Genomic DNA, 12516 nt, shown 5'->3' with positions numbered 1-12516 from the left:
GTCCTCCACAACTAGACTGAAGAACAAAACGACAGCAACTTGTCTGTTCCCCTTCCCCCAATTCCCCAGCGCTGTTCCCATCCCCTAATTCCCCAATAAAAATCTTTAAAAAAAGACAAAAAACAAAACAAACAAACAAAAACACTAATTTGAAAACAGGCAAAGTATTTGAGTAGATATTTCCAAAGAAGATACACAAGAAATGGTCAGTAATTCATGAAAAGATGCTCAACACCATTAGTCATTACAGAAATACATATCAAAACCATAATAAATGGATAACTATAATTAAAAAGACAGACAATAACAAGTGTTGACAAGGATGTGGAAAAGTCAGAATGCTCATACATTGCTTACGGAAATATAAAAAGGTGCAGCCACTTTGGACAACAGTCTGACAGTTTCTCAAGGACTTAAACACTGAGTTTACCATTTGACCCAGCAATTCCATGCCTAGGTATGTAGCTAAGAGCAATAAAAATACATGTCTACCCCAAAACTTGTAATAAATGTTCATAACAGCATTATTCATGATAGGCACAAAGTGGAAACAATCCCAATGCCCATCAACATCGTCTATATCCACATAATGAAATATTATTCAGCCATGAAAAGGAATGAAATAAAGATACATGTTACAACATGAACGAACCTTGGAAACATTATGCTAAGTGAACAAAGCAAGTCACAAAAGGTCATGTCTTATATGATTCCAATTGTATGAAATGTCCAGAAGGAAAATCTATAAGGACAGATAGGGTGCTTATGGTGGGGTAGGGGTGCAGTGGGAGAGATTGTTAATGTTCTTTTTTTGGAGGGGGAGGGATAATGAAAATGTTGTGGTGTACTTGATTATGAATATAAAAAAACCATTTAAGTTGGTGAGTTTTATGTGAATTACATCTCAATAAAGATAGTTTAAAAACTAAAAAGAAAATCCCTTAGGACTGATGGGAGAGAGCAGTTATACTGGGTGCCCTCCAGAGCATGGCTCCTCGTAACTCAGGCTCAACCATGGCTCTCTAAGCTATAGGGTGGTGGCAGCACCCTCCCTAGGCTCAAGCTGAACTCGAGTTGAGAAAGAAGCTGTTGGATGTGCATTTGCCTTGCTCCAGAGACAAGTCTTGGCTCTGCTTCCTCAGTGTTTCCTTACGTTGGAGCCTTCCTTACAGGAACAGGAAGGTGCACTCATGCTGACTGGGTGAGTTGTAATCTGAAGAGCTTTCCCCATCTTTCTTGGTTAAGTGATCACACCAATCCTGAAAGAATTCTGTTATTTCCACTTAATAGGAGAAACTGAGACCAGAGAGGTGAAGGGGGTTGGCCAAGGTCAATGAGAGTTTGGTGGCAGATTTAACAATTCCCGGCCCAGTGCTCTTTCCACTTCTAATCACTCTGTTTCTCATCTACAGAATGTCTGCTCTGCTTTATGCTGAGAAAGGGAAGTGGGCCACAAAAGGGTCAGCGCTTCTGGTCTGTTCTCAGCAAGGATTACGGCATCTGTGCAGGGATAGCAGTGGATACGGATATGGTTGTCTTGGGCTGAGGACCAAATGAAGACACATGGTGTCTATATGCTTATGAGGATGTGCCACTTTCTTGCCTGGTCCACCGACAGAGGTGAGGGCTCTGGTCTAGTTAATGATCTCGTCCGAGCCTTTTTTTTTTTTTTCCCCTGCAATAAGAGTGTTTGAGAACTTTATTCCACCAATCTCCATAAGAGCTAATGCTGCAGCAGACCCTCCCTTAAGTGATGACAGGCACCAGGAAGCCTAGATATCTCAGTCACATGCACGTCACATCACTCGGACTCCCAATGCCCTCTCACCTCTAAGACACATCCCAAACAAGGCTCGAGTGCCGGAGTTTACAGAACGATTTATTAAACAGGATCTGGCAGCTCAGACAGCACACTTCTGGGTGTGCTTCTTGCAATCCGTCCAGCTCTGCAGGCTGGGGTTCTGAGAAGAGAGCAGGAGTGTTGGGACTCCCAGGGGCTGGCCACACCTGTGCTGTGCCCAGCACATCCCCCTTCTCTACATGACAGGGGTAAGACCCTGGGCTCCTCCCCACTTGGGATCCTTCTGAGCACAGCAGCCTGCCTAGGACACCTCCCATTAGGAACTGGGCACAATTTCTACCCACTCATACACATGTGCCACATTATTCACTCTCCCCTGACTGACTCTCAGCTCCTGAAGTCCCTCCATAGGGGCAGCTAAGGAAACAGCCCCACTGCTTCCACCAGGGAGGACTTATGGGAATGTATTTGTCTTTTTTCACTCGGTTTTACAGAAGAACTGGGTTATTGCAGGAAGAGGTCTGCTTACTTGGGACACTTGTTGCATTTAGGCAATAAATTGATACAAGCCTTTGGTTGGCTATTTCCATACATTTGCAAAATAACTCATAGGGGATGCTGAAAAGTGTACGAGAATGAGCATACATTTTTTCTCTAGACCTTAAAGCATGTGCCCTGAGGCCTGCTCTGCAGAACCCTCATGTTTGCTCACACACACAACCGGGGAGCCACATAGATGTGTCTTCAGATTGCTCATTAATTAAGATCGCCTATGAAGAAGAGTGTGTTTGTTCTTCCTTGCAACAATCCCAGGGACCAAATGAAAACTATATTGCAAATCCTTTAACTAAGGAATATCTGATTCAAATTTCTTTGATCAATCTGGATTAACTGTTACTTCCATGGCCTCATGGCAGGCAGCTAGCCTGCCTGTCACTTTCCTCCTATCCCCCTGTCCCCTCCTCTTCCCTCCCATTTTGAACAAACATAATTTATCACCTATTCTGCCACCAGGCACCTACGTGTGGCAGAGCCACTTCTCTCTGCTGTGTGTCATCCGTGGTCCCTGCATGCAGCCCCCGCTGCGTCCTGTGCTGTGGCATTCATGCTGAAGAATGTCATTGGCTTTCAGGATCTTTTAGTTTACATCATCTACTTGGAATCTTGGAAAAGTGCATACAGTGGGGATGCAGAGAGCCCTCGGCAATGCTTCTGGAATGAGCATCATTCATGTGGGCTGGCTGTCCCTGCAGTGAGCACAGAGCAGCATTGTTTCCCTGAGGGGCTCCGTGACTCCTGCTGCCCGGGCCAGCCCCAGAGTACACAGAGAATGTGGCCCACTGTTGGGACAGGCCTGCAGCCTGGACTTCCCTCCCTGCGCCGAGCAACCTCGTTGGGGTCAGGATCCACAGCCACCTTCAACGCCTGCCCTTGACATGTGTAAGCTGCCCCTGCACCCCTGGGCCTTCAGAGCTAGGATGTTGCCTCACAGGTGGGATGGGCCATGCGTCCTTGCTGAGTGCTGGGACCTGTGTCAGGAGCAGGAGAAGCCTGGTGGCTGCTCCTGGGGCTGAGGCAGCCTTGTGTGAGGCAGGAGTGATGGTCTCTTTGGGGAAAGCACATGGATTTCCACACTCCATGTCCAGGAGGAACCGGTACTGGCTTGAGGCAGCTTGGGCTTTGCTTAAGCCTCCCTCATGGCCATTGCAGGACCTGCCATGCCACTTGATGGCCCCAGAGGCTCAGCCATTGTGGGGATGTCTGCTCACCTCTTAAAAAGCTGACCTGCGAAGACTTCATGCTCCCTGAGGACCTGCGGATATCAGGCCCCTCCAGGCGGGGCCATCAATCTATGTAGACCCCTCGCCGAGTATCCCCCAGGCTGGAGCAGGCTGCTCAGAAGAGGCCGGTGCCTGCGAGAGGAGACAGGAGGAGTGGGGCCTGGGGGGGAGGGATGATGGGGGTGGTGTCGGATGTGGTCTCCTCTGGCTCGCTGTCCCCATCATCCAGGCCTTCAGCGAGGGCCGGGATTATCCTGACCACACTGTCTTCAAAGTGCACTTGCTTCTTCTTGGTCAGAGAATCAGCGGGCTCCAGAGTCAGCTCTATCGGAGTATCTGGGCGCTGGAGGGCGCTGGACTTCCTGGTTCCCTTCAGGATGCTCTTCATGTGGATGAAGAGGGAGCTGGGCCCCTCCCTGAGGGCTCCGTGGAAAGTGTAGGTTTGCTCGGTGTCCCCAGAACCCGTGGTGCTCATGATGCTGCTGGAGGGGTCGGTGTACTGCTCCGGGGGGGTGGGTACCTCGGGGACAGCTTTGCTCCTCTTCCGCTTGCTCAGCAGGAAGTAGGCCAGGCTGGTGACGATGAGCATAGAGCCTGGAAGAGACTGGGAGGTCAGTATGCTGGGTGTATCCTGGAGAAAAGCCAGAGGCTGTCCAAGCCCACTGTTCCAAAAGGCCACTATTGCACACCTGTGTGGCCACACTCAGGCCCCCTGTGCTCCAGCCCTCATACCTAACTTGGCCTCATACACGCACATGAGACTCAGGGGGCAGCAGGCCTAATGCTCAGCTGAGGTATGTTGGCAGGGCCCGGTCCGTGCTAGGGCCCTCACCCTGATCATGTGCTAGGAGACCTGTACCTGAGGCTCCCTTCCTTTTGACAGCTGACCCTGGTGCTGCCTGAATAGCCTCCCATCACCATGCTCAGCCTCCCTCCCAAGATGGCTTATTGGAGCTGGTCCTGTGACACCTTCAATGGTCCTGGACTCTATGTTGGCTACTAGGCCCTACCTGCTGAATTGGACTTCCTTTCCACTTTCACTTCAGCCTCCCCACTGAACACAGAGGAAAGTGTAGATACCCTTGGGTGAGGCTGGCATCACATTGACCCCCCACCGGACTCTCACGCAGCCTCCAGGACAGAGGCCCCTCTGTCCAGGCTGAGGCTTGCTGCCCTGGGTTTCCTGCCAGAGCCCTGCCCAAGCCAGAGGAAGAGCGGAGGTTGCGGGCCTGCTTGCCAGGCCAGAGCCTCCCATGCCTCTCATTTCCTAAGGAGCGGGAGGTTGTGGCTTGCTCTGGCCTCTGCAGTGCTGAAAACTACTCAGGAGTCCACTGGAGTGCCGTGAGCAGTGGCCTTCACAGGCTGTGTGAGGTACAGTAAAGAAACCACAGGAAGGAAAAGGAGGCTCTGCTTTCCAATCTTATCTCCCTGGGCCGGTGGCTTCCTGGCATTTTAGATGGGTCATGAGGAGAGGTACAGTTTTCACACCTGGAAGGAGAGACGAGGAGAGTACTAGCAGAAAAGGTCATGGATAAAACCCAGGAGGTGGAAGCACTGAGTCTTGGCGTCTGCGATCAGGAATCAGGCTGACCAGCAGGGACTATGAGGTGGAATGGGAGAAGACGTTGCGGCTGTGAGGGTCTTTTGGGGTCCGATCCTAATGTGCCTTCCAAATCAGACTGAGGAGTTTTGAATCAGTAGGCATTGGCGAGACATGAACAGGTTTGGGCAGAAGAGTGACCATCTCACACCCTCTGAAAGCTCAATCCACACATAGGCATTGGAGGAAAGGCCAGGTCCCTTTTGGGGGTGCAGCCATTGGACACCTACAGGAAAGATGCTCTCTTGGGACATTCCTGACACTTAATCAGCATGGAAGATGTCTGACAGGTCCTCATCCCCATGACTTAGCCAGAGAGGGCAGTAGGGGCCTAGAGCCAGCGTCACCGCAGGCTGAGGAGAGGAGGATTCAGCCCCTCCTGCTCAGAGTCCACCTGTGGTGGGGCTGCCTGCCTCCACCACCTCCTGGAGCTCCTACCTGGGATGGTCACATGCCAGACCAGCACAGGATGGAGGAAGCAGGCCACGGACAGCAGCATGTAGGCTAGGAACTTCTGGAAGCAGCCCAGCCAGCCGGCCTTCTCCCTTGCTCTGTAGGCTAGGGACCCTGGCCTACACCTAGGAAAAAGGAGTCCAGGATTAGCAGGAAGCAGGGAGTGACTCAGGAAGCCGCAGCAACACATGAGGCTGTAGGAGGCTGGGGCAGTATCCTGCTGTGGCCTTGTTCTCAGCAGCAGCCTCTGGATGAACACCCCCAAGGGTAGGAGATCTCGGTTAGGGATTCCACAGTTAGGATCTTGCCTGAGCCCCTCCAGCGGGGCTGCGAAGGCATTAGGAAGGAGAATAGGAGACTAAGGAATCCACTGGGAATTCTACCGTGGAGTGGAGAAGGTGTGCAGTACAGGAGACACCTGGCTGAGATGGTTGTGTGGACTGTGCACTGCACAAGGGGCCTGGCCACGTGGGTGAGCAGGCTGGAATCCCGCTGACCCTGCTCACAGTCTTGCCTAGGTATGAAATGGCACTGGACCAGAGGGGCTTCTTTCTTAACTGGCTTGCAGAGTCAATGTGGGAGCCTGGCAGAGGCCTGATACTGAGCAGGTTTCTTCAGGATTGCTGCCTCCAGGTTTAGAAGGAGGAAATCACTGGCCTTTAGGTCCATCTCCTTCATCCTCTGAACTGGCCAGAGCAAGGATTTGCACAGCTGCATCCTGTCCAGGCTAGCTTTGAGAAGTGGTCTCCAGCATGGCCCCCCTTCCACACCGTACTGCCACAGCTCTTTGGTGCCCTCTGGTGGTCATTACCTTGTAACCACATTCTGGCTGGGCCTGGAGGCGTCCAGAGCAGGAAAATGCCCCTTGAAGCTCAGGGCTCCTCCCTCCTCTAAACCCCAGAAGCTGCAAGGATCGCTTGGCAGGGGAGGCTACTTACTGGAAGCAGATGGCCAGCAGCTGAGCCACAAAGTAGGCCCCTTCACACACGGAAACGGCGGCTCCTGTGAATCTATGATGGAGACACGTGAGGGAGGTCCGACACCCTCTGACTCTCCCTTCGTTTTCCCGTGGGCCGTCTTCTCATAGCACCTTGGCCTCCTGGGTGTCTACAACCGACTAACTGACCAGGAGTTTCTTGACCTAATCCTGTCACTCAATCGGCATCTCCCAGGAGCTGTCTTGATGCCAAAGCCTGTGGTGGGTTGGGCTGTGGTGGTGATAGGGGTGGGGTCTGGGACCCAGAGATAGGTGAGCAGGGAGCTGCAGGGGAGACGGGGCCAGCAGGGAAGACCATCTTGACCACAGCACCCCTGTGTGGACACTGCTACCAGGATGGATTCCTGCTGCCTGACTGTGAGAGCCTTAAGGCTGGATTCATTTCCAAACCCTCTTGTCTCATCATCCAAAAAGTCACCAGGAGCACCTGACTGTATTCCTTAAATAGCCTTAGAATCAGTCCCCTTCTCTCTGGCCTCACCTGTATCACCTGAGTTTGGGCATTGTCCCCTGGACACTTGCACCACTTTCCCCCTTTTGGCCTCCCTAACTCCCTGGCCCTCACCTTCTGCCCCCTGCCACTCCACTCTGTCATTACCAGGATGCCCCAAGGGCTCCTTCTGACCCCTGAATCTGATCATATTCCTCCCAATCTAGAGAGTTTCAAAGCCTCCGCATGCTCCAAGTGTGGTCCAGGGACTCTGCAATCAGAATCTTCCAGGGAATATATTTAAAAAGCCCCTGACTTTCTATATCAGAATCTTTGGGAATGGAACTTACATTTATTATTTTTTTTTATTGGAGAGGATCACTGGCCTATAGAATTGAAATTCCTTAGCATGTCTTTTAAAGCCCTACGTGAGCTTCCATATTCCTCTGACTCCACAGGAAGCTGTCAGATGCCCCAGGGCCTTTGCACAGGCGAGTCCCTCTTGGAAGGACTCCCTCTTCCTCCTCATGTCTGTCTGGTGGCCTCTTGCTTCTCCATGTTGCACTGTGTGACCAGAGCCACCTGTCTGTGAGCTCCCTTAGGTAGTTCCCTCTCTAATTCTTTCATGTAGCCAAGGGCCGCTCTGGGAAAGGCTTATTGTGGAGCAATCCATGGACTTGAACTGGAGTGAATGAGTGAGTGAGAGGAGATATGAATACAGCCTTGCAGAGGAGGGCAGCTCAGGCTCAGGGTTTCCTCAAGGCCCTGGCCATTGCCCCTGCAACTGATCAGCTGTGTAACCACAGGCAAGGGACTTGGCCTCTCTGTGCTTCAGTTTCCTCAGCTGTAAACTGAGAGTAATTATAGTGCTTAACCAATAAAATTGTTATAAGGACTAAATGAGCTGGTTTTTGTAAAGCCCTTCAAATGTGCTTGACAAATAGTGTTCATTATATAAATGTTAGTTTTTATCATTCCTCTCTCTCTCCCTCCCTGCCCTTCTCCCTCTCCTTTTCTGTGTGTTTGTGTGTGTGTGACCGTTTAGTACTTAACCTCTACTTTCTCCCACTCTCTGTACGTTGCCCAGTGTCTCCCTAACTCTTACTCCTCAGTTTTTAAATGGCAGCACCCTTTAGCCATTGGTGCAGCCACTGTTTGTGGATGTCAGGAAGGCAGTGAGGGGCCTCATGGAAAGAGGAAGACGGGAGATGAAGCAAGTATGGAGAGACATGGAGAAGAATAAGGGGAAAGCCAGTGATGGGGAAGTTCCTACTGGTGCCTGCCTGCTCTTGACCATGGCCCCTGCTTGGTCCTGGGGACACAGAGAAGGCAGTGACAGTCATACAGGGTGTGTGCTATGCTTCATGAATGCTCCGAGTGTGAGAACGCACAGGGAGGATGGGAGGAAGAAGGAGTGAACAGCGGGAGGCAGGGCATTTGGACACTTGGGTGGCCCCTAAGGAATGAGTGGGCGTGAATGCAGGAGGGATGGGCAGGGTGGGCTGTGGGTGCCAATCCTGTGGGGTCGGAGAGCAGGGTGGAGAACACAAACTAGTTCACAGTGAGGGGAAGGGGAACTGAGGGTGGACATAATGTCTTCTAGGCCTGGACCACAGAGTGACCAGATAGGCATTGTGTCCCCTCGAGACATGCAGAGCAGTTGGGAAGAAGCAGGGTGCTGGGCAGAAAGCAGTGAGCATTAATTGGCTGCAGAGCTGATCTGTTACAGTAGGATGAACCCCAGGTCTTACCTGAAGTGATGTTTGTGGTTGAACTAGGCAACCATATTCAGAGGAAGAGGCTTAGGCCTGCTTCTGGATGCCAGGGAGGACAGTGCATAGAGGCTGGAACAGGCTCAGTAAGATAGGAAGATACTCAAAGCAAGAAGTGGGGGTTCCAGGATGGGCAGGTGTCCCGGGATAGGATGCCAGGAATGAATGCCAACCTTTGGGAATGCTGAAGGGGGTGGGGAGGCACTCAACAGGACAGGCAAAGGCTTAGAGGTGATGCAGGCCAGTTTGGGAAAGAGTTAGAAATTCCTGGGGTGTGAACTGAGTGACAGGGAATAAGGTGGAGGTCAGAAGGTGACAAAGGAGTGTGGACTGGAGCCGTGGCAACCCTCGGAGGTCGTCAGGGAGACCTGCGTTTCTAGGCAGCTGATGCTGTGGCGGTGGGGAAATGCACTGAGAGGTTAGCACGTGGCTGGGAGATGGTGGGTGAGATCCGCCTGGCACACCAAAGGGCTTGTCTGAGGCAAGCATCTTCTTAGGATGCAGATGAGACCACTATGACGAGGGTGGAGGGGGCAGTGGGGGAATAGAGGATACAGCCTGGTGACTCCATAGGCAGACAGGGCTCCCTGTGTTCCTCAAGATCGGGCTGCTGAGAAGCTGATCAGAGCTGGCAGGGATGCCAGGCCCTTCTCCTGCTCTGGGACACCCCTGCACAGTGACCTCCTTCCCGCCAGGGGGCGTCTGCAGAGGCAGCTGGCAGAGAAGAAAGGACAGAGGCTGGGGAACTAGATGGACCCTGCGGGTGAGCCTGGGCCCTGCTACTTGTGAGCTTGGCAAATGGGCTGAGCTGCTTACTCTCCCAGAATTTTCTCATCTGTAAAACTAGGGCAGTACTCACTTCTGTCCTGCCACAGTTAAAGGAAATAATATAAATAAAACATTTAACTGTGCTGGGCATGGAGATGGGCTCTCATTTATAGTTCTTCAAGTCAATTTTCCTCTCTCTAAAATAAGAGCTCCGTTAATGTTTGCTGAATAAAGAAATTATTGAAGAGATAAATGGGTGGATAGATATGAGGTCTCACAATTAAGTTCACGAACTTGTTGCAACAATGTTGCTAACCTTTTTTGATATCAGAGGGATTCTTGATTATGAATTTGTACCAACTAGACAAACAGTTAACCAAGTTTACTATTTGGAAGTGCTGAAAAGGTTGCGTGAAAAAGCTAGATGACCTGAACTTTTTGCCAACAATTCATGGCTCTTTTATCAAGACAATGCACCAGCTCACACGGCACTGTCTGTGAGGGAGATTTTAGCCAGTAAACAAATAACTGTATTGGAACACCTTCCTTACTCACCTGATCTGGCCCCCCAATGATTTCTTTCTTTACCCAAAGATAAAGGAAATATTGAAAAGAAGACATTTTGATGACACTCAGGACATCAAAGGTAATATGACAACAACCTGATGGCCATTCCAGAAAAAGAGTTCCAAAATTGCTTTGAAGGGTAGACTAGGCACTGGTGTCGGTGCATAGCTTCTCAAGGGGAGTACTTTGAAGGTGACTGTAGTGATATTCAACAATGAGGTATGTGGGACTTTTTCTAGGATGAGTTTGTGAACTTAATTGTCTGACCTCGTAGATGGATGAGTAGATAGATAGGTGGGTGGATGGATGGCTGGATGGGTGGATAGGTGGTTAGGAAGTTGTGTAGGTGGATGGATAGAAGGATAATTGGTTAATTTATGTGATGATCTGACTAAAGGCCTTTCCAAAGCATGGAATGTCCTATGACCCCCTCTTCTCCTCCCACCTCTGGGATAAGAGGGACTTAGCTTGGGAAAGAGTAGGTTAGTCTGAGCAGACTGACTTAGGATGAGCTGGAGCAGAATATGCAGGCAGGGGCACATTCACACATACTCACAGCAGGTAGAAGGCCAGGCTTTTGAACTGCCCCTGGAGGAAGGTCTCGGTGCCCACGCTGATCAACACTAAGAGGGGAAGAAGAGGGGGGACAGTGGCCCATGCGCCCCAGCCACAGCACTGTACTGAGGAGGGCTCCTTGGCATGGAGTGAGCCTTCTCCCTGGGGCTGGGAGCCAGGGGAGGCTCTTCCACATGTGGCACAGGGATTGGTGACTGGGAAGATATAAGAAAACAGGGATTCTTCTGAATTGGCCTGTGTAAACCAGAGTGGTTTCAGGCAGAACTCTAGAGGTCTTTTAGTCCAATCTCCCCAGAGCACAGACATCATCCTCTGCCTGCATTTGTCATGCCACCACCCCTGAGTACCCCAGAGACAGCCCATGCTGACAGGCCACCAAATGCTCTGCTCCACAGCGGTCTTTCCCATGTCCTGGCCTCAGGGCCATCATCATCCTGCAGGCCTATGCCCATGTTTGCTGTGTGTCTAGGCTTCAGAGCTTGGCCATGAGTGGGACCTGCCTGTTCTTGCTGCTTCCGAGACATCTTTTTCACTTGCTGGTTTGGCAGCCGCATCACACATTCTGGGCTCATTGCTTTGGACCCAGTGCTGATTAAGCCTCTGGGGTTTTGCTGTGACATAGGATGCTGCTCGGCCTCATCTCTCCTCCTGCCCTTTCTTGGCATTTGGTGCTCAGACATTTGACCTTCATTTTTTTGGTCCAGGGTGAGTTGTGTCTTGGACCCACCTTTCCAGACTTGCTGGCTCCCTGTCATCTCCTCACAGGGATTCCCTTGCTCTCACAGCTTCACATAACCAGCCATGGCTCTGACCCCATCCACTCACTGATGGAAACATTTCACAGTCTGCACTCAGGTGTTTCCAGACCTTCTTCCAGGACCATGTTGGCCCACTAATCGAATCTCTTTCTGGCCCTGACTGATCACACCCCATGAACCCTACATTTCTGTCTTTGGGCTCAGATGACATACCCTGGTATTTGCCATTGTGGCTTCACCTTGTCTCCCTCCCAGAAAGTCAGAGACAGCAGGCTGAGCTGTCGAAGTTGGCTCCGAGTGGCCCTTCCTCTGCTCCTCATGGCTGCTTCCCTGGGCCTGAGGCCACCTCTCTTCCCTGGCAGAGATGCTGTGTAGGCTTCCAGCCCTGGGTGACCTGAGCCCTTTGTCTACTGCAGACGTGTTGCCTCCTGAAGTGCAGTGTGGAGCCCCTTACTTAGGCTATCAGCACCTCCACCCCTCACCTCTGGGGGGGGGGTGTGTTGTGGAAGCACTGCAGAGAGGGGAACAGAGCGCTTTGATCTCCTATGTAGTCTTAGTGATAAGGCTTCCGGTGCTCTCTGGTGCTTGAGGTGGAGGAGGACACTGGGCCTCTGTCCTCTGCAGCTTCCAGCTGCTCGCTGGTTCATTTTGCATGAGGGGCTTGGGGTGCTGGTCAGCCTCACATGCCTCTGCACTGTTAGCATGTCCTGCAGCGGACTTAATGGTGTCCACACAATGGTCACATGCATCCTGGCTCCTCACAGCAGCCCCCAGGCTTAGGGAGTTCTTACTCCCCATTTACAGGGAAGAAAATGGGGCTCAGTGACCTGGCATTGTTCTCACAAGGACACACACAGACCAGAATGTAAAGGACTTACACACCAAACTTGAGACTTCTGGCTCCAGATGGTGAGCAGTTTCCTGGTTTTCACTGTCTACCAGTATATGTGTGTGCTCCGTGGTGCGCGTATGTGTGTGTATGTGCTCTGTGATGTGCGTGTGTGTGTGTGTGT

At 51.4% G+C, this 12516-nt stretch overlaps 1 protein-coding gene across 2 annotated transcripts in view; it reads right to left on the bottom strand.

Moving 5' to 3' along the window:
- Positions 1 to 260: 260 nt before the first annotated feature.
- TMEM72 (transmembrane protein 72) overlaps positions 261 to 12516 on the bottom strand; it is a 39290-nt gene continuing 27034 nt past the window's right edge. Inside the window, exons 2-5 of one of the 2 annotated variants that reach the window (XM_019655046.1) lie at positions 10726 to 10792; positions 6574 to 6645; positions 5621 to 5760; positions 261 to 4176 (exon numbers count right to left, since the gene is read on the bottom strand). In XM_019655046.1, coding sequence (XP_019510591.1) covers positions 3698 to 4176; positions 5621 to 5760; positions 6574 to 6645; positions 10726 to 10792 — 758 coding nt within the window. In that variant the 3' untranslated portion in view covers positions 261 to 3697. The remainder of the gene's footprint in view (positions 4177 to 5620; positions 5761 to 6573; positions 6646 to 10725; positions 10793 to 12516) is intronic. The other variant, XM_019655047.1, reaches the window with a different exon arrangement.

This window comes from Hipposideros armiger, unplaced genomic scaffold (assembly GCF_001890085.2).
Source record: "Hipposideros armiger isolate ML-2016 unplaced genomic scaffold, ASM189008v1 scaffold_235, whole genome shotgun sequence".
Classification (NCBI taxonomy): domain Eukaryota; kingdom Metazoa; phylum Chordata; class Mammalia; order Chiroptera; family Hipposideridae; genus Hipposideros; species Hipposideros armiger.
This window is presented reverse-complemented; position numbering and strand designations above follow the sequence as displayed.